This window comes from Phyllopteryx taeniolatus, chromosome 15, assembly GCF_024500385.1.
Source record: "Phyllopteryx taeniolatus isolate TA_2022b chromosome 15, UOR_Ptae_1.2, whole genome shotgun sequence".
NCBI lineage: Eukaryota > Metazoa > Chordata > Actinopteri > Syngnathiformes > Syngnathidae > Phyllopteryx > Phyllopteryx taeniolatus.
The window spans coordinates 20,609,088-20,631,297 of record NC_084516.1 but is presented as its reverse complement, the minus strand read 5'-3'; the positions used below and the strand labels follow the sequence as shown (position 1 = coordinate 20,631,297).

At 42.3% G+C, this 22,210-nt stretch overlaps 1 protein-coding gene across 6 annotated transcripts in view; it reads left to right on the top strand.

Annotated features, from left to right (window-relative positions):
• The first annotated feature begins 1,000 nt into the window (after positions 1-1,000).
• The window catches only part of shroom3 (shroom family member 3), an 83,160-nt gene continuing 61,950 nt past the window's right edge, over positions 1,001-22,210 (top strand). For 3 of the 6 annotated variants that reach the window (XM_061798892.1, XM_061798891.1, XM_061798890.1), the window contains exons 1-2: positions 1,007-1,610; positions 12,095-12,249. In XM_061798892.1, coding sequence (XP_061654876.1) covers positions 1,458-1,610; positions 12,095-12,249 — 308 coding nt within the window. In that variant the 5' untranslated portion in view covers positions 1,007-1,457. Of the gene's footprint in view, positions 1,611-12,094; positions 12,250-15,490; positions 15,663-22,210 lie in introns of those variants that run through there. The other 3 variants (XM_061798895.1, XM_061798896.1, XM_061798897.1) reach the window with 3 other exon arrangements.

Genomic DNA, 22,210 nt, shown 5'->3' with positions numbered 1-22,210 from the left:
CCTTTTCCAAATGCACGGAACATCGGCAGGCGGCTCGGCGGAGGACCGTTTAGCACATTCGCCCCACGGTTCTGTGGACTCGGATTCAAATCCGGCCCCGCCTGTGTGGAGTTTGCATGTTCTCCCCGTGCCCGCGTGAGTTTTTTTTTCCGGGTACTCCGATTTCTCCCACGTCCCCGAAACTTGCACGCTCGGTTCATTGAAGACTCTAAATTGTCCGTGAGTGTGACTGTTTGTTTGTTTCTATGTGCCCTGGGACTGCCTGGCGACCGATCCAGGGTGTACCCCGCTTCTTTCCCAGAGTCAGCTGGGATAGCCTCCAGCACGCCTGCGAACCTAATGAGGATAAGCGGTGTGCAAAATGAATGAATGAATGAATGAATGATTGAATATATAAAATTCTAAGTTCTCATCCTTTTCGGTGCGCTGCCAATTGAGGTATCTGACATATCCAAGCAGTATAGCCTGAGGACAAGTTGACAGCTACATTATGCTGTTACACATGGTACTAGGCCTTCTCTTCTACATCTATTATATTGGATATAAATACATACATTTGCTGTCAAATTCCCGATTTTTGGACACCTTTTTGTTGACCATGCGCATGCAGAGACAAACTTATAAAATCAACGTAAGTCATTTTTTTTCTCCACAAATCATTGTCGTTTTTGTCAATAGTGTCCCGATGTTGCAACATGTGTCAACAGACTATGAAAGAATTCACAGAAAGGAAGATTTTGTGCAAAATGTCATACCAAAATCAAATCAAAATCAAATGTATCCAAAATGGCTGGAAAGGGCACAAGGCTTCAATTGTGCTTTTCACTCTATATCAGATGAAATCCAAATCAGAATCAAACAACATCTCTTGCCATCTTGTCTCTTGACGTCACTCATTTCGGCGTCCTTTCACTCACATGTCACCCCTCTCTCTCTCTCCCCTCTCTCTCTCTCTCAGCTCACCCCCCCCCCCCTTTTTTTTTTCTCTCTCTCTTTCTTTTCTCTTTGCTCAGTGGGTCGCACCAAATTCTATTGTGATGCTAAACTTTCGGAAGAGAGACAGAGACGCAGCAGTGAGAGAGGGAGGGAGGGAGGAAGGAAGGAAGAGCGGCTTGGATTTCTGTTGGGACAAATGTGACAAATGTGAGCTGCGTTGATGTTGAAGCGTGAGCCCTTCCTCCATTCAGTGAGCTTTTGAACCCTTTTCCAAGTGTGGCCAGTGCGCGTCCTGGTGTTGTTTCGCCGGACCTTTAGCCACACTTGGCGCTGCCGGAATGCGCTGTGCACTTTGCAGCTCGGTGCCCGGATGCCTCCTGCTTGGCTTTTCCTCGACCGGGACTTCTAAATGATCGACGGAAGGACAGACTCTTTTCGTCAGCCTGCTCCCCCGCGCACTCCGCCCGGTCGCAGCCGGACCGAAGGCCGGTGAGCCCGCTCTGAGCGCTTCCTTTCCGGGCATGGACGGTGGCCGGGCGGGGCTCCGGCAGGCGGAGGGCGGAGGACGAGGAGGCGGGTGGACGCTCGTGGAGGCTCAGCTGCGGGGTGGAGCACCGTGGGGCTTTACGCTCCAGGGTGGCCTGGAGCGCGGGGAGCCGCTCATCATCGCCAAGGTACAATTTGCCAGTGGCCGCAAACAAGGTGGAAGGGTTAGGGTTAGCAGTCAAGGTACAACATTTAGCAAAGCGGTTTAAACATATGATGCCACACCTTTGAAGTACTTTTTTTTAAAACACTAATATCACTTTGGAGACTTCTCACACAGTTCTACAAATAAGAGCTCGCGCGCGCGTGTGTGTGTGTGTGTGTGCCTGCTGCAAGCCGTTTATTTCCACTGTGAAGCGAAGCCATTCAACAAAAGACCATCAAACATTCTGCATTGAAACACCAAAATGTTCAGCCAAACCACAACAAAAAGTCTGCTAGCTTAATGCTAACATATCACGCGTAACACCACAAATGGGATGTTAATGAATTCAAACCTTCCAACAACACACACAGAGCAACGCGTCCAAACAGTGGATGCGAACAGTACTCACAGACGGACGGACGGTTGTCTCTTCTCCGTGGGAACGACAAATATTCAAAGGGCCAAACGTGATACGACATTAGACTGAAAGGGCATCCTCCTCTTACTTGCTGTCGATTCCGTTGCATGTCTCATCAGTAGTGCGACGCGACGCGACGCGACTCTAAATCCAGACTTGCCTGCACACTGCAAAAGCCCCTCAAAATTAATTAGCGCTTCAATATCTGCAATATATCTGCGGGAGCGAACGATGAACCCTGATATAGCGGGGGGTTCACTTCTAGTGTGCTTTTCTTTTCAAATTCCAATTTCACTCCCATTAGAAATATCAATTGTGCACACGAAACAGATTTGATTCTAAAACATCAAAACTCAAGTCCAAAACAATGTCATTTAACAGTTGCAGCTACAATATTTATAGCACCAAATTGTTGGGATTCTTGAGTTATGTGTTGTTTGTTGGAGCCAGCCAGAGTTAATGTGTTTCGAGAGCCGCACAAGCTGTTTGAAAGGTAAACCAAATGTTACTATAAATGTTGAAATCGGCGGTCTCCAGCTCTCAGAAGTCTGGTTTTTGAGTCGCATTTTTGGTTGAAATTCTCAATTGTACGACCGGCAGGGCACTCGAGTAAACTGTACGGAGGAAAGACCGCATTTGATCCTCCAATTTACAGACGAGCCTGAATATTGGCACTGTTTGACAGCCTCTGTCCAATCAGATGTGGGCAATGGAATGGCAAGTCCTCAAAAAGATGTTTCTAAGTGCTGTATTGCATTATCCAAGCCTCTGTTGTGCTCTTCTGCCAACATGAACTGGCTCGGTGGGAGGAGGCAGAACCCCGCCGATTTGTATGAGCCATAAAACACTGGCCTTTTGCGATGTTTCTCCCTTGCATTCTTCTGGATTTGATTCTTGAAGGGACTTCTTCGTACAAACAGCTTAGTGTCGGCTGTAGCACAGGTGTCGTTACGCACGCTTGGATTTACAATGCTGGTCTTAATGCCCATTTCAACATCTGGGATTTCAAACGGGTGGCCCGGGGGCCAGATCCGGCCCGCAACATCATTGTATGTGGCCCGCGAAAGCAAGTCATGTGTGTCCACTTCATATTTCTCGTGAAAATACCAAAATTGCTGTCTGGTATAATGTTGAGATATTGCAAGCATTTTATGTTAGCAATCACCTTTTTGAAATAAATGTCATAATCGTTGAACATTTTTTATTGGCTTCTGATTTTAAAACTAGTTATCCATCAATTTTATTTTGTATATGTCATTATATGAGACAATATTTCATATGGGTTCGCAGTCGTAACGGCCCTCCGAGGGAAGCCACAAAAATGAGTTTGACACCCCTGTTGTACACCAATACTTTCTTCCTTCTTTAGGAAATTCCAAATGGCTGTACTGGCTATGTACAATGTTTGGCAATGGCTCTGATTGATTTCTCTCACGTTCACAATAGCTCCTTTTGTGCCGCCCTGAATGTAGAATTCACAGACAAAACCTGAAACTGAGCAGACATATTACATTTTTTTTTTTTGTAATCAATGAAGTACGACACACCTGGGCAAAAAAACCCCACCTGTCAGTCGCTTATGCTCATGTTAAAAAGGGTTGGGTTCAAAAAAGGTGCTATCTTCTAAGATGTGCATGATGTACATGTACATACCTGGAAATGAAAGCTGTTGACCTACACGCTCATATTCATCTTTGGAATAGTATGCAGCAAAAAAAATGAAATGATTTCCCTTAAAGCTGCCATGGCCTCATTTTACTAAAATGCAAATCAGCATGCAAGCTTGCCATTATATCTGTGAGGGTGTTTTACTGGGACGGAAGCCAAAAGGTTGTGAAATAAGACAAGAATGTCAGTAATGTTTTTTGGTTTTTTTTTGGGAGGGGGAGAAATGAACATCATTTTATTTTGTGATGCACTCTGAGTCAGGGTTGTCGTAGGCATTTTTGTCTAGCTCCAACAAAACCTCGTCTTGCTAATTCTGCTTTTATTTCACTTTTGAACCTCAACTTGTTTACCAATAGCACCTTTCTTCATCTTCGCTCGGTTCACTTATTCCACATATTTTAGCTCAGGCTAAATAGTCTTAATGAGTTTAATCTGGAGGTCTCGTGACCTGCATGGAACTGAGTAGACTAAAAAGTGACACAGCAATTATTTGCATCACTAATTGTTGTTGGAAAAATGTCCTGATACTGTACTTAAACAAAACCAGATCTGAGTGTTTGAAATTGTCTTGTTAATTACTTGTGTTGACAGAGGTGGGAGTAAGTCACACAGTATGTCAAGTCATCAGAAGTCTTGAGTCCTAACCTTCAAGTTTCAATCAAATCCAAGTTATTGTGGCAGAAATGTTGATTCCCTCAAGTAAGTTTAGTCAAGTCACCTTCCGTTCATTATCTGTACTTGTGTCAGTTAGCTTTACTAATACATTCATAATCACATATTTTTTACTGGTCCCAAAACAGTCTCCATATTAATAATTATTCCTTTTATCTAAAGGCGCCTTTCAAGCCACTTAAGGTTACCGTACAAGCGTAACAAAAGAAAACAAGCAGTACAATAAAATAGCAGAACATTAAAACATCAATTCAAATGGCAAATGATATGGAGAACATTAAAGTGAATAGGCAGTCCGGAATAGGCGAGTCTCGAGTCTGGATTTGAAGAGGTCAGGTGGTAGGGAGTTTCAAAGGCGGCGGACAGACGGGCAGAAGGATATTGTCTTTTCAATTCAAAACACATCTTACATAAAGCTTAGTTTATGTTTGGTTAGCTACAAATTAGCTAAACCGAAAAGTTATCTGGGGGCACGGTGGCCGTCCGGTTAGAGCGTCAGCCTCACAGTTCCGAGGACCGGGGTTCAATCCCCGGCCCCGCCTGTGTGGAGTTTGCATGTTCTCCCCGTCGTGCCTGCGTGGCTTTTCTCCGGGCGCTCCGCTTTCCTCCCACATGCCAAAAACATGCCCATTCATTGGAGACTCGAAATTGCCCGTAGGCGTGACCGTGAGCGCGAGTGGTTGTTTGTGCCCTGCGATTGGCTGGCAACCGGTTCAGGGCGTACCCCGCCTCCTGCCCGATGACAGCTGGGATAGGCTCCGGCACGCCCGCGACCCGCGTGAGGAGAAGCGCGACAGAAAATGGATGGATGGATGGACGGACGGATGAAAAGTTGTCTTACCCGTCTTTGTGGCATTATTAGGAATCCCACTCGTGCTCTAAGCTGGACATGCTCTGCTGCAATGTGATTGGCTGCTGCGTCCAGAAGGGAAAAGTAGTATGTGACTTCAGTGTGGTGGCGTTATTATGAATCGCACTAACCCTGACCCATCCTAACCCTAATCCTAAAACAACATACCCCACCCTAACCCTAACCCTTGCCATAAACCTAACCATAACAAACTTGATTGCTCTTATTTTTGACTGTGATACATATTTGGAATGGTAATCTTGTTACATCTCCAGTATGTAGCCTGCCTTGAAGTAGGATTCCTATTGATGCGTCTTTGTGTGTTTTGTAGTGACGAATGAAGTTAGCTGATATAGTCGTCATGTCTCTTATCTTAGCGTTGCAAACCTTACAAGTCGCCGTTCTCTTTTCCTCCCATTTGATCAAAAACATCATCCTCGAATCCAATTCAATCATCTTTGGAGCTCCTTTCATTACGCTTGCTTTATCAGGTGGGCTCTGCATTCTGCATCATTGCCAAGTTAGGGTGCACTACACACACAAAAAGGTTTCTTTCAAAAACAAAACAAATGGCCCACTACCTGTCAAGTGTAGATGTTCAAATGGAAACAGGCTCGACATATTCAGTCATGTGACTCGAGTCCCCCGCCTCTGAGTGTTGATAAGAAGTCTACTTGGGGAAAAGTGTACAGCCAATTACTCAAGATACACATTTACACGAGCACTATCAAATGTGATGTGTAAAAGATGCCATTTTATGGGCTCACACAATTGTGCTCTTGAGTAAATGCCAGATCGTGTGTTTTCATATTGTGGCTCACAATTAGGGATAAATGAGCCTTTGACGCATAATGCGCCGATAACACTGTGACACTTTGAAACCAATTATTTTCAATAACTCTCACAGCACAGCGACTGTCAGTTTTGGCATCTGTGCACATGCACGGTGGTGAAAGTTCAGCCTTGTTAATCTTGTTAATATTAGACCACTTTATGTTTGCAGCGCTGAGAAATGGTGAGCACATTGTGCACATTGTGCAGTGTATCACATAAAAGTCAACAAACGGGACTGTGTTGGTCACCACGGGCTTAGTTATTTTGCCATAGTGCCAGAGCAGAAACAAGTTCAGTGTAACATGCCACAGCTTCAGTAGTTTATTGAGGGTCAATCAATATCGGAATTGAATTCAATTCAAACAGGCTACTACTGAAAATCCCTCAGGTAAACTAGATTGAACAATATAAAATGGAACTGCACAAGCATTCAAAAGGCTCTACAAAAGATCTCCTTTTATCCTACGCTCAAAACACCTTGTTGGTAACCCTTGAACTAAAAAAAAAATACAAAAAAAGAATGTGCTTGTTTATATCAGCCAAGGGCCCTGCTTGTGTCTGAAGATGTTTTCCTAAATTACACAGTCTACATTGACTAGAGAAGGTATGTTGGTTTAGTCACAGTGAGAGCATACTGAGCTCATCTGCTCTGTCTGCACGATAATGAATATCAGCTGGAAAACACACACACACACACACACAGGCGCACAAATTCTTCCGATTGTGAAATGGTTTACGTTTCAAGGGGTTTCCTTTATAGAGGATGTTGATTTTCCCTCACATTAGTGAAACTCATTAAACACAGTCATTATCATCATTTCTTTGGGTGGCACCAGTACATACGTCAATGAATAACAATACCTTTTACAAGTACATAAGGGATGGGAACCTTATTAATGAAGGCGGCTCCAATTTTTTGTCCACTCTACCAGGGAGCCACAGAGGACTACACACTTTCTAACCATATGATTGACAAGAATGCCATTTTAAATATGGTCAGAATATGTACATATGTCTGTTTTTATTGAACCAGTGTATATGGCAGTATCTTAATACTGTATATTTCATGTTCAAATGCATGTCAAATCCACTCTTCAACAACAAAGTGTTTGACGCGATCAAATACAAATAACCACAGTGCAAAGGGCTCTCTTATGAAAACAATTAGCATTCAAAGATGACACAAAACTGCTCAACATCAAAGCGACATTCAATGCAATAACTCATTTTGTGTAAAAATCAGCTCATTCAAAATACGATGTTTTTCCTGCCTGTCATTAAAAATCCCCAAATTAGTATGCCCACTTTTCAGGATAAGGCAATTCACTCTGCTTTGGTGCGTCTCCCCTGTCCTGCCGCTTGTCCAAGCCGCCATGTGCGTTTGTAACACAATTACCAGCGGGAAATATGTCCAAGTTTTTGGAGGGCACACATTTTGCTAACTCCTCATGCACTTTAAACGAACGGCGCCAGTCGCCCATCCCTCCGTGATGTGTCTTCTAAAACCCTCACTGATATTTAATCCCACCCTCCATTGTGCTTTTTTTTTATTGATATATTTATTTAGGAACTAAGGTATGACACATTATGAGAGCGTAGCGTTTTGAAACCTTCAAAAATGTCGCAGCCGAAGTGTGGCGGACAAAATGTGTTTGAATTCAGAGGGGGCGGGTGTCCGACACGCACTGTGTGAGATTCTTGGCAGTTGTTTTAACATCTGAAGAGGTCCAGATGGGTGGAGTCTTTTGTTTCACAACTGGGAAACTTGGATAGCTTTCCAAGTCACCAGCATGTCAAATACAAATTACTTGATTGTCATCTGTGTTAAACCCTTTTGAAGATGACAAATTGCGACATTGTCATACTTCTACCAGATTCTATTGTCAATGATTATACAGCATAGACTATGTGATCCTAAAATGACTGGAACTTATGTTCCACTGCTTTGCATTCCTTAACCGAAGAGCACTGACGTCCGTATTATTGGGAAGCTTTGATTTTGAAGGTGGCTTTCGCCGCGAGTTGCCGACCTATTTCCGTAATGCCGAGTATGAACAAAATGAGGGGCGGCTGGCTTGACTGCTACTTTACGAGTGGAGGCTGGCTCGACAGTCGAAAACTGTCCCTACGAAGAGACACGCTTACGAAGCACAGTTTAAACTGGAAGCTGTCAGTTAGGCGGAGGAACATGGGAATCGAGCAGCCGCCAGAGAATTCAAGATCGACGAATCCGTGGTTCGCAAGTGGACGAAGCGGGAAAACGATCTCCGCCAAGTCAAGAAGACGAAGCTGAGTTTCCGCGTAAAGAAAAAGAAAAAGAAAATGCGGAAACAAGGCGAGGTGGCCCGAGTCGGAAGACCAATGGATTAATGAACTCCAACCGCTGGACATCAGTGTAAACGAGGCGTTCGAAGTGAAGTTGCGAGCGGCGTGGGAGCCATGGATGACAGATGGCGGACACAGCTTTACTAAAACGAGGAGGCGACGCCGGGCGTGTTACGCCACAATTTGTGAATGGATTGTGGATTCTTGGGCTAACGTCTGCTCGCACTGTTGTTCGAGGTTTCGTAAAAGCTGACATCATTTCTGAGGAGCCGCACGGCAACGAGACCGACTCGAAGCTGGCGTTTTTGACGGAGAACTTGCCCAGCTGTTCATTTCGGATACAGAACATGAGGACTTTGATGGATTTGTGGATGAGGATTGGTCCAAAAATAACGTGAGTACATTGTTAAGTACTTCAATAAAGTACAACCGAACTGAGTTTTGCTCCCGCTGCCTTTTTAAAAACATTGTTTTAGCGTGCAGGCATGCTACCGTATGTTTGAAGCTAGCGTATGTTTTACCATGCCTGCGCCCAATCATACGGTGCGCCGTATGTATGTATGCGTTCAATACAGAAATAGACCCCGCAACTGAGACTGCGCCTTTTAATGCGGTGAAACTACGGTCACTGTTGTTCTGATGAGGTTCACACCCCTATTCCCCTTGTCCGCTGTGTCCCTTAAAAGCCTTTTCTGTCGAGATGCATTTTCAATAAACATCAGCATAATTCAAACAATAAGCAGAGGGAGTATCTCAAACTCCCCTGTTGCACAGCAAAACTGTTCCAGAGCAAAATGCATTCAGATCCACCATTCTGCAAGGCCATGCAGCTGAACAGGACAACTTAAAGGGGGGGAAAAAAAAAAAAAAAAAAAAAAAAAAAAGAATGCTACTTGGCATTCTGGACACTGTGGGCAGTTCCATTGATGCCATTCCATTGACTGATATGGCAGACTCAGATAAGGCTACCCGTATGGCGCTTCTGCATGTTTGACACCCAAAGGTCCAGATTGTCTGAGTAGTTTGCGGCACATGCCACTGACATCAGCACGGTCAGAATAGGTGGGCTTGGCCACGGTAGGACTTCTCATGTACGAGCACATAAAGAGTTCTTGAAGAAATAATACATGCAAAGGGGCCTACATTTTTTTTTTCACAAACATTTATTAAAATCATTTGGATAGTTCTTGTTTACTCAAAGAGACAAAGAAAGTTGTGGGGAAAGAAGTTGGGGCTTAGTGTACAAATACAACGACTTGTGTTTTGTTCATACTCGTAAAGCTGAAGTGCTACAACTTAGTCCCTGCAGATCTAACTTTGCATATTTGTATTCCTAATAAATATGCCTGCCAAACTCAGCAAGCACCCATGAATTCTGCTGGATGGCTTACCACATTTTGAAGACCAAGGCAAAGTTTGAGCATGCTTATCTCACAGGGAACAGGAGAAAACAAGACAATGTGACCTTGACATGACACCTACTCAAAAGACACATGCGGACGCACAGTCGCTCACACACTTTCGGGCTGCTAAGAACAAACAGTCATCAGTCGGGGCTGACAAAGCGTCCGAGCAATGCTGATGCAGTATCGTGGATGTGACATTCGTGTCCCTTTAGCATTTTTAAGACAATATTTGATTTGGAGCATACCAACCCTGCAAAAACTCATTTCTAGGAAAGTGAAAAAGACTTGTTTGTAGGGTTCTGATTATTAGCCCAAAAGACAAAAATAATGTCGTTAAGCAAGTTTTGCATTAGACATAATCTCATTGGAAGTAAAAATACCTCCCTTTTTCTGAATAAGATATTGTAGCTTATACTAAGCCAGAATTACTAGTAATCAAAACCAATGGTCTCAGTTGAAGAGCAAGACTTATTTTCTCATTTTAAGAGTTAGACCAATTGCACAACTTCTCACTTTAAGAAATATATGAAAGACACCAATTCAAGTTGGAATTCACCTGTTGACAACAAAGTTTCAATTGACCTATTTTTATTGGCAAGCACATCACAGCAGCAATATTCACACATACAATAGTATTTATGATATAAGCAAATGAAGGTGGAATTGAATGTTTCCTTTAAAAGCAAGGAAAAACAGATTAGGATGTTGCATGGTGAAGTTCTGCAGCATGGTTTTCACCACTCTTTGTCAATACAATAGCATAGATCGTTTTACACGTGAGTCTATGTGAGTCCCAGAATGCACATGTCTGGAAACAATGAGTCCCAGCCGGGAACAACGAGTCTCTGCAATTTATCATCACGGAGTACAGATCCAGTAATCCTCCGCGGTCCCGCGGTATTGCAGATTCTTATTTGTACATTTGTGCAGTATTTTTACATTTTCATATCGCTGTTATTTTTTAGTCTTTGTTTTTATTTATTGTATGAATACATGTGTATATATTATGTACTGTATCATTTCTGCTGCCTCTTGGCTTTTGAACGAGAGATATTATCTCTTAATAAGCTTTTACCTGATGAAATAAAGGGTGAAATATAAAATAAGGCCTGCCATGGTGCTGCTAGACTGTGATGTGTCAGCGACGCTGAAAATGGGCTCGCTCAAGTCAACTACTGCCTCAATATTGATCAAGTGTGGCGCTATGCTTATGGTTGATCAACAGTTAACTTTCCCACATGTGTCTATGTGGGGAACGCACACACAACTACGAGTGCTGAAGTTTTAACAATGTCGCCGCGGTCGATTGAGCTTTTTAGTACAAGCCCTTAACCTGCTAGCTCGTTAGCTCGCAGGCTAGTGAATGTAATCAATGGTTAACTTTCCCTTAAGTGTCCCAGTTATGGTTGTGTTGCAAACGGCGTTCTGCTAGCGGCCTGCTGCGTCGTGAGCAATTTATCAAGTCCGGAAAAAAACTCCCGTGTCCTTCTGATTAACTACTAAGGGTTACCTGGCGATGTAGCAGCTGCGTAATGCCTGCCACCCACCCAGTGATGCGGTGCAGTGTTAAAACCTAACACTAGGGTGCGCCAAAATATGAAAACCTGATAAAAGAACAAGTAAACCTCAGTATTAATAATATTACTGATCAGAATTAATTAGAAAAACAAATTAGGAGAGGGTCACCGCTAAGATTTATTGCATATAAATATATCGATTGATAGAAAGTCGTGGGTGCGCATTATACATAGGAAGGAGGGTTTCCCCGATTTTGGGGTGTTCATTATACTCGAGTGCGTATTAGACATGGAAAATGACGGTAGTATTCACACACAGTAGTAACCGGGCTAGATGGTCACGGCCCCTTGACAGTGTCAAGTTTTGACCACCTTTTCGACGCCCCCGGTCACATGGCATATATAGAGACAACCATTCCATTCACATGCACAGTCCCTCGCTCACTGAAGGGGAACTGAAACCATGCTGCCGAATTGTCAGGCGAATGAACCACTACACCAGTGACATGGTCCAGATTTGTTGAAAGTTCTCAACAAAGGAGAATTTAACTCCACGTGCTGTTTCTCTCTCTTTTCCGTCCACTAAACCTTCCTGTTTATTTGCATGCGCAGCTGACGACCAACATGTGAAGAGAGCACTCTCACATGTTTTGTGGTGACTGACTCTGGGTTCCTTGGAGAACTGAATTGTGTGACACAACTGTGTCATGGAAGCCAGCCCTTTAAAATCTCCTATTTGTTAATCAATGGTGAGTGACAAAGTATGTGTTTCTCCAGGTGGAAGAGGGCGGCAAGGCCGACAGTTTGGAGTGCCCGCTTCAGGTGGGGGATGTGATTATCATCATCAACGACATCGAGCTGACAGGTTATCGTCAGGAAGCCATCGCCCTTGTCAAAGGATCATACAAGACTCTACAGATCACCGTCCGCAGGTAAGGGTGCATGCGTGTGTGTGTTTGTGTTCATGACGACAGCAAATGGGAGGAGTTAGACCAACAAACACAAACAATACCTACAATAAGAATGTTTGTTTCTTTCCAGTGTGATGCTATATTGCACCATACATTTCATATTCAGCAATAAGAGAGACTTGTAAAGGAGCTTTCATTGTGCCTTCCAGAAGATGTGTTACTCCATAAAGCGTCCTTAAATTCAGACTGATACCTTGCTAGCGACATTGGCTGCTATGTGTTTGGGCTTGGGGTGCTGTTGCTACTGCAGCTTTCATTTGGTGGAAGTCCAGTGAGAGAACTGACTCAACACAGGACTTGACACACACAAATACACATCCTCAGTCCAACGTGTTGTAGCACACATGGCATTGTGTTAAGGTGTGGCAAGAATCTCATGAAAGCTCTGCCGCCAGACAATCACAGTTCAAGTGTGTTGGTCTGATTAACTTCCTGTAGGAATCCTGTAGCTCTAACTGGTTCTGTTTTTGGGGGGTGTAATATAAATATTATACATGCAGTAGTTTAGGGAACAGGTTTGTCATTATCACGACACCTTGATATGAATTTTGCTACTTGGCAGCAGACTGTAAAGTAGGTCAAACTTGAGCGTTTCCTAAATGAACTGACTTCACCTTTGGACTGTATTGTCCAGTCTTACTCGTATACTCGTGTTTCTAGAGTTTATCATCAGGATATCTGGAAGGAAAATTGTGAGGATGTTAGGAAGCCCAAAATACTGAAAAGAAAACCTAACCATTGTATTGTAACCGAATGGATTTCCACTTCACTGTAAATAAATGATGATCTGGAATATCTGGAAAAAAATGTTTTCATTTGTTTTTTTCAAGTAACCACAAAAATATGCACTGTGGTGGCCTTTGACACCAACAAACTACTCGCATCTTCTGTAGCTCATTATCCATAATCCATTTTGTATTCCGCTTGTCCTCATGAGGGTCACAGGTGAGCTGGTGCCTTTCCCACCTGACTTTAGGCAAGGGGCTGAAATCCTGAAATGGTCACCAGCCAATCACAGAGCACATAAAGCCAAACAAAAAACATTTACACTCACATTTACAACTTTGGGCAACTTTTGGGCAGTCTTCAGTTAACTTAACACGTACCGGTTGTTTCAGAAAAAAAGAAAAATAAAAATAACAGAGCTGTCATTCATTTAATCCATCCATCCATCCATCCATCCATCCATTTTCCGTACCGCTTATCCTCACTAGTGTTGCGGGCGTGATGACTCCTATCTCAGCTGACTCTGAGCGAGAGCCGGGGTACATCCTAAATTGGTCGCCAGCCAATCACAGGACACACATAGACAAGCAACCATTCGCACTCACATTCACACCTACGGGCAATTTAGTCTTCAACCTTTTTGGGATGTGGGAGGAAACCAGAGTACCCGGAGAAAACCCACGAAGGCACGGGGAGAACGTGAAAACTCCTGTGAGGCAGATGTGCTACCAGCCAGTCGTCCACCGTGCCGTCTCATTAATTTCCTGTTTTGTTGAAAAATATTAGTTTGCTCATTTAAAGTAAACTTTCGAATTTATGTTGACGGTTGAATGTATTTTTCGACTTATTTACTTACTGACTGCAATGTAAATTTATAGCGGGGCACCAAACTGAAATGCTATATTTTAATCAAAGAAATGTATAAATTAGATTGAGTATGATTTGCGTTGTGTTGCGTTTAAGTTGTATTTCCGCCTGGAAATTTTGTTGGAAGGAGCAACATTGACACTGGTAAAAGCATACAGTGATTTTGTATTTCATTCAGTTTCATGTATGTTAAATTTCTGGCTCGGTGGATGACTGGTTACCACATGTCTATTTCACACAGTTCTGAAGTCATGGGTTCAAATCCAAGCTCTCGCCTTCCTGTGTGGAGTTTGCGGTTCTCCCCATGCATGTGTGGATTTTCCTCCTGGTACTCAAGGTTCCTCCTGGGGTGACTGTGGCTCAGTAGGTAGAGCGGGTCATCCGGTGACCGAAGGGTACCTGGTTCAAATCTGACTGTCCGAATGTCGAAGTGTCCTTGGGCGAGACACTGAACCCTAATTTGTTCCCAGCGCCTTGCACGGCAGCAGCCGCCCATTGATGTATGAATGGGTGAATGTGAACGTGAGGCTTTGTAAAGCGCTTTGGGTACTGCGATAGTGTCGATAAAGCGCTATGTAAGTGCAGTCAATTTACCATTTACTCCGCATTCCAAGAACGTGCATGCTCAGTTCATCGAAGACTCTAAATTGTCCTTAGGTGCAAATGTGAGTGGAATAAGGATAAGCGGTATGGAAAATACATCAAATTATGACAACTTTAAATCTTTCCCACAACTTTTAAAAAAAGTACTGGGAATTTGTTCCAACATTCAAAAATGGTTTATGTGAAGTAAAAACTTTCAGTTTGAACTAAAAGCACTATGTGGTTTCAGTAATAAAGCCAACTTAATGATTTTATTGTAGGACCACTTGAAATAATTCAGAAATGATTTGAAATGAAGTTAAAGCACAGTTGCCATCATTTTATGTGGCCTGCGAGAGCAAACCATGAGCATCAACTTACACGATTCTTGAGAAAATCAATACCTACATTTCAAATGGTCACATATCATAAATTATTTTTTTTTATCAAACCGCTCTTTACAGTAACTTGAACAATAATTGAAGAAACTATCCTTGACTTCTGATTTCAAAACCAGTGATCCATCCATTTGTTGTGTATACAGTATGTACTAATATAAGGTGATGAAACCTTCAAAAAAGGAACTACAGGGCATACATAGCTCATGACAGGTGTGACAGATGACTTCCATTTTTTTAGGTTCATCCAATGTTCCCTTTGCTTCAGTGACCATACCAACCTCTAAGAACAAGGACACTAAAGATTTCTTAAACTGACTGTTTATTACTATTCAAAGCAGGCCTTTTATCGAATTGCATGCTACATGAATATGTTTAGTTTAATGAGGAATACCCAATGCCAGGAAAGTCTCTGTGCATGCACGTGTGTATGTGTGTACTATATGCTGCTATTCGTGTGACTTTGACAGGTGTTCAAATGCACCGTGGGTGTTTGAGTCCATCCTTCATCCTCTATTTCTGGAAGACAAAAGGCACGTAACTCGGAGCACACCTCTCAAATGCTGCGTCACTCGCCATACCTGTCTGTCCAACTCCCGGTCTGTCCTCCATTTCTGCTGTGCTCCCTTTCTGATTGGTGCATTCCAGCAAAACCTGGTTGGTTGAGGAAACAGAACGAAGTTAAAAAAAAATGAATACAAAATAGGACAGACAGGTGCACACCAGCATTTAGACAGAAGAATGCCATTAGTAGCTTCAAAACAAACTGTCCTATTTTCCGAGAACCTTCGCATCAGAGTTGTAAGTGCTATTTTGGTCTTTAATATACAGTATGTATTTTTCTCTTTGCATGTGTCAGACATACACAAAGTCGAGCAGTGGCAACTTAAGTGAAAGTTCAACTGACTGACTGTATGCTGCCAAATACCGATGGTTTCATATACTACACAGTTATATATATTAGATCAAACCAGTTCATTTAGTTTTGCTTTTGTGTAGCAGCCTTATGTGTAAAAGTAAAGTGTATTACTCCAAATTGAGGTCAGCAATGAAGCTAATGTGTAGCAAGAACCTTCTTTTAATCTTTGCCTTACACTTAATAGCGTTTTAGGTGAACTAAGACTTTGCCTGCTCTCCTGAGAAGGTTTGTGTTGAGTTGTCGATTTGTGTGGCAGTATCAGCGATTCTGAAGCCTGTGTGTGTGTGTGTCACCTGTATTGCTCCTTGCTCCACATTTGGCAGATGTTTTGTCATTGAATACCTGGCTTAGAAGCGGTCTGCACAGCACTGGTGTTATATTGGCTTTGACTTTTGTTTTCCCTACAATACAAAAAGGAAAGAAACTTCATAGAGGCTCCTGCTTGTTGTTTGCCATCATGACGTATTGTAGCTGTGTGCCTGTGTAATACGCAGCAGCATATATAGGCATGTATTTGGGCACAGCTCTTTGTATGATGCTGTCAGGTTCTATACCACTACAAGTGACAGCCACACAAAACAACGTGTTTTCATTATTATTATTATTATTATTATTATCTAAGTCCTGGGTACAGCCTGAAGTCACCCACGACCCTAATGAGGCCAAGTGGCATAACACTTGATTGATGAATGGATGGACAAATGAATAGCGAACTAAGCATTATTGTCTTTGTGAAGGTATTCTAAAACAACTCGTATGGGTTCTTTGAGATTCAGGTGTAGAGGTCATGTTTTTAGTGTATGGTAAATGTGATTGTGGTTGTTCATCTGAAAATACAAATTAAGTCACTGGAATGTAAGGAGGTTTAGCAGGTTTGACCAAGTTCATCGTCCTAATCAAGTCTGTCTAATTATAGCTAATAGCCAAACATGCTTGCATATTACCAAGCTAAGTATTGAGATGTTTGGGTCAGAGTACATATTGGTGTGCACGTGATCAGGCATTCACTCAATATTATATCACAACAGTAATTCGGTCTTAAATAGTTCATTAAATGATTGGTAAAAATTCTGTTGCTTGGGGGAAGTTATTTTTTTTATGAAGGAATTGATTGTCAATTGACCTTTTGACCTCAAGGAATTGTGATCAAATTGTATCTCATTTAGTGACTTACTGGCCCTATATTATTATTTTATTCTACTGCATAACTGTATATAAAGGAGGGAATGCCTCTCACTATAAGTCTGCTGTGGATCGTCTCCAGCTTGTCCTCGATCCGAGTGAGGACAAGCAGTATAGAAAAGGGATGGATGAGTGAAGGATTCACTGAGGCCAAAAGTGAGCATATTTTTCTGTAGGCTAATGAAATACCGGTAAATTGGTCCCAACATCACTACATTCTCCATGCAGTAGACTGGTTGGTATTTTCGACCAGCCAAGTAGCACTATCCTCCCTATCAGGGTTTGATTTGATCACATTAGTCTTTGAGCTCCAATGAGGAATGGAGTTACAACTGTCAGAACATCAGTGTATGAAACATTGAATGAGTGTCTTCTCACTTTTAGCCAGTATCAAAAACGACGGAGCTAATGGTGAGAGTTAATGTTGCTGACTTTGTATACTGAAGTTTATTTGTTAGTGTCTCGGCTGTGACAAAAGCTAAAAGAAGTAACAGTGAAACATCATCGCTGCACTAGTTTACTTCACATTTATGTTTATTGTTGGTGTAGTTTTATAATCATTTGTTTACCTCGTTTGTCTACAGCACAGGGGAACATGTTTGAAGATATAAGTGTGATGCAGTACTCTTCTATACCACGGAAATAAACTGTTGTGATTGTGTCTACATTTTATAATCTCAGAATTGCGTACACTAACCCTATGGAACAGGCGTCAAACTCAAGGGTCTGGCCCACTTCATCATTGTATGTGGCCCGTGAAAGCAAATTACGTGTATAATGCGCACCCATGTATAATAGCCACCCCCTAAATTGACCTCAAAATTCTGGAAAACCCTTCTGTGTATAATGCATTTTTACAATGCATGATTTTGCTTCTGCCCATATGATCAAAACATGAAGTATTATCTGTGTTTTGTTAGGTTTTTTAAAAGAATTATTCTGAAGTTAAGCACTTAATCCTCTTTTTAATTTACTTGCTCTCAAAATTCACAGCCCTTCTTCCATCCATCCATCCATCCATCCATTGTCTGCGCCGCTTATCCTCACAAGGGTCGCGGGAAGCTCTACTTTTATTTAGTAAATTAGAAAACACGCAGTTGTGCTCATATGTTTGATTACCCAGGCAGTTATATGTAAGATGGGTACAATTCTTTAAAGAAAACACGGACAAGGACCAGGCAAAAAACATTTAATTTTATTTTAATGGGATTCAAATTAAACGGTCAAGTATTTCAAAAAGCATTATCATTAAACATAACATATCCATAAATAAATTAATGATGGTTGTTGTTCAGTCATCAGTCATATTTAAAAATAAATAAATACATATTTCACAAATTTTGCCAGGGTATGTAAACTTATCAGCACAAATGTACATATATGCAGTCATAAGTACCCCTGTCATATTGGAATGAAAGTGTAGGCTACACCTTTGTTTATAACCACAAGGTGGCGCTGGCATTCTGGAATGAAAGTGTACAGCTTTTTCATAACCACTATATGGCGGCATACATTTATAAAATGTGAAAGTTTTTTCCATTTGCCCCTATACCTATGTATAATGCGCACTATTGACAATTTTTTTGGGGGGGGGGGGGTGCGCATTATTCACGGGAAATTACGGTATGCGCATCGACTTCTTCAATCTTTACCAAAATTTCTAATTGTCATATGTAATAAATAACGTTTTTTACAGTAACTGAACAACCTATTATCCTTGACTCCAGATTTCGAAATTGGTTATCCATCAATTTCACACAGTATCCATTGCATGTTCCACCATGTTGGTGGAATGTTTGTGTTTTGGCATTGTTTTGAGTGTGTCACTGTAGGAGTTCAAGCTAGTGCACTGGTGCTCAGAAACAGAATGTTTGCAATTTTCAATTCCCCAAAAAACTGCTTGTAGTTAGTTTGTTTTGTCAAGCTGGTTGATTTGAACCTCTCCAGTTTTGTTTTGTCTCAGATTTGTGATGGCCTGTCTTACACTCTCTGTTGTAGCTCATCCCAAAGGTATTTGATGGGTTTGAGATCAGGGGTCTGTGCAGGTACTTCCACAACATACTCATCTAAGCATGACATTATGGAATTTGTTTACTACAAGAATTATATGTGGTTAAAATTCTAAAATGTCAAGGTATTTTGACAAGTGCTCTCTCAAGGGGTTACAAGTCATGAGCATCAACCTAACCTCAGATTTTATGGATTAAAATTGAGTTTGAGGTGTGTCTCAATACTTTTGTCTGTAGGGTATATTGTATTTAATCTTAATTTCCCTGATATAAATACTAATATACACACTAATATACACTAATATAAAATAAGTGAATCTGTTATCTCATATTAGACATCTCTCAGTCACATTGCAAGTCTGCCGAACTCAAAAACAAAGAAAATTATCAATTCATAAAAATGAACTAAAAATGTTTTTGGTGGCCAATTACTGTATCAGTGACACCATATACTGCAGTAACTAGCCAAAGTAAACCCTTTTGACTTTTTGACCAGGTAAAAATATATTTGTAATTACAATACCATGTACTGCAATACAAACAAATGGAGCTCCAGATTTTGATTACTCGAGGGTTTAAGTCCAAGCTGCGTCGTCTGTACGTCCTCGCTCAGACGCTCTTTGTCTTCTTGCATTCAATCATTTTCGCTGACTCTCTCCCTTTGTGCCAGCTTGACATCATCAAGCCGAATGAATGTTTGACTTTCTCTGGCCCAAAAACGAACAGGAAGAAGTCATTACAGTGACAACTGCAACAAAACCGTTTCCAGGACAACCACTCTGCACGGGTGTGTATCCGAGGGCGTTCGTTAATACGATTCTGGGGACAGGCTGTTCGCAGAGGGACAGGACCGGAAGCTTTTATGTTGGACCATTCTGTTAAACCTCGAATTAAGTTCAGAAACAACTTTCTCTTTACTATGTGACGAAAAATAATGACATTGGTATTTGAGATTTACTGCAATTGTAGGCCTTTGTGGTTCTTGATATGTTTGTAAATATCTAACGGAAAAGTGGAATTGCGCCCTAATATAAGTGGAGTTGCGCCCTAATAAGGTCACTTAGACACAATTATTTTAATTCATTCATTTTAGGATGAAGCACGAGTAGACTTGTCTGAGATCCAAAGTGTGCTCATTCAACTTTGTGTTGGGTAATCCCAAGAGTGCAGTTGAGGCGCCCGTAGTGTTGCTTGTCCGAACTCAGCCCCCGCCAGTGTAAATGTCCAATGCTTGCTTATAAGAAATTGGCTTTGTTTGTTTCTTTGTTTGCGTAAAAGGCCTACAGGCAGAGATAAGATACATACAGTTAGGTCTAGAAGTATTTGGACAATAACACCATTTTTACCATTTCACCTTTAAACACCACCACAATTGATTTTCAATGACAACAATGTAAATGTGATAACAGTGTAGTCATTCACCTTTAATTTAAGAGGTTTCACAAAAATATGGCATTTACCATCCATGCAGTAGATAATGAGCCACATACAATGTGACTTACAGGATACATATTATGTTTTTTCTTTCACAATTGAAACCATGTCCCACTAACATCCATCCATCCTCAACACCGCTTATCATGTTCGAGAGTATGGCGTGCTGGAGCCTATCCCAGCTGACTTCGAGCGAAAGGCGGACTACACCCTGAACTGGTCGCCAGACAGTCGCAGGGCACATACAGTACAGACACGGACAACCATGTGCACTCACATTCACACCGTCACAGAGTGTGAACTCAAGCAATGTTGCCCGCACCGAAGTCAGGCGAATGTACTACGACACCATCTGACATCCTAATAACATGTCCGGCATGTTAGGGTCTGGAAAAGCCAAGTCACAACCAACTGGACAGTAACGTGTATATAGTATAGAATGAAGGGTTGATCTTCTCTTTCTTTTCCTTTGGGCTTGTCCCTTGAGGGGTCGCCACAGCGCGTCTCGCTCTCTTGCCTGGCCGCTCCATCCTCATCATCCTTCTACCAATATACTCACTCTCTCTCCTGTGGACGTGTCCAAACCATCCAAGTCTGCTCTCTCTAACTTTGTCTCCAAAACAGCGAACCCTGGGTGTCCCTCTGATGAGGTCATTTCTAATTTTATCCAACCTGGTCACTCCGAGAGCGAACCTCAACATCTTCATTTCCGCCACCTCCAACTCTGCTTCCTGTGCCACTGTCTCTAATCTGTACATCATGGCTGGCCTCACCACTGTTTTATAAACGTTGCCCTTCACCCTAGCAGAGACTCCTCTGTCACACAACACACCTGACACCTTCCTCCACCCGTTCCAACCTGCTTGGACCCGTTTCTTCACTTCCTGACCACACTCACCATTGCTCTGGACGGTTGACCCCAAGTATTTCAAGTCCTCCACCCTTGCTATCTCTTCTCCCTGTAGCCTCACTCTACCCCCACCACCCCTCTCATTCATGCACCTATATTCTGTTTTACTTCGGCTAATCTTCATTCCAGTGCATGCCTCCATCTTTCTCACTGTTCCTCCACCTGCTCCCTGCTTTCACTGAAGATCACAATGTCATCTGCAAACATCATGGTGCACGGGGATTCCAGTCTAACCTCATCTGTCAGCCTATCCATCACCACTGCAAACAGGAAGGGGCTCAGGGCTGATCCCTGATGCAGTCCCACCTCCACCTTAAATGCGTCTGTCACACCTACAGCACACCTCACTGCTGTTCTGCTGCCCTCATACATGTCCTGTATTATTCCAACATACTTCTCTGCCACTCCAGGCTTCCGCATGCAGTACCACAGTTCTTCTCTGGATACTCTGTCATAGGCTTTCTCTAGATCTACAAAGACACAACGTAGCTCCTTCTCACCTTCTCTGTACTATTCCATCAACATCCTCTAGGCAAATAATGCATCTGTGGTACTCTTTTTAGGCATGAAACCAAAATGTTGCTCGCAAATACTCACTTCTGTCCTGAGTCTAGCCTCCACTACTCTTTCCCATAACTTCATTGTGTGGCTCATCAACTTTATTCCTCTATAGTTCCCACAGCTCTGCACATCACCCTTGTTTTTAAAAATGGGCACCAGCACACTTTTCCTCCATTCCTCAGGCATCTTCTCACGCACTAGAATTCTATTGAACAAGCTGGTCAAAAACTCCACAGCCACCTCGCCTACATGCTTCCATACCTCCACAGGAATGTCATCAGGACCCACTGCCTTTCCATTCTCAATGTATTCCTTTCGCCTCTCCTCTCAGTGT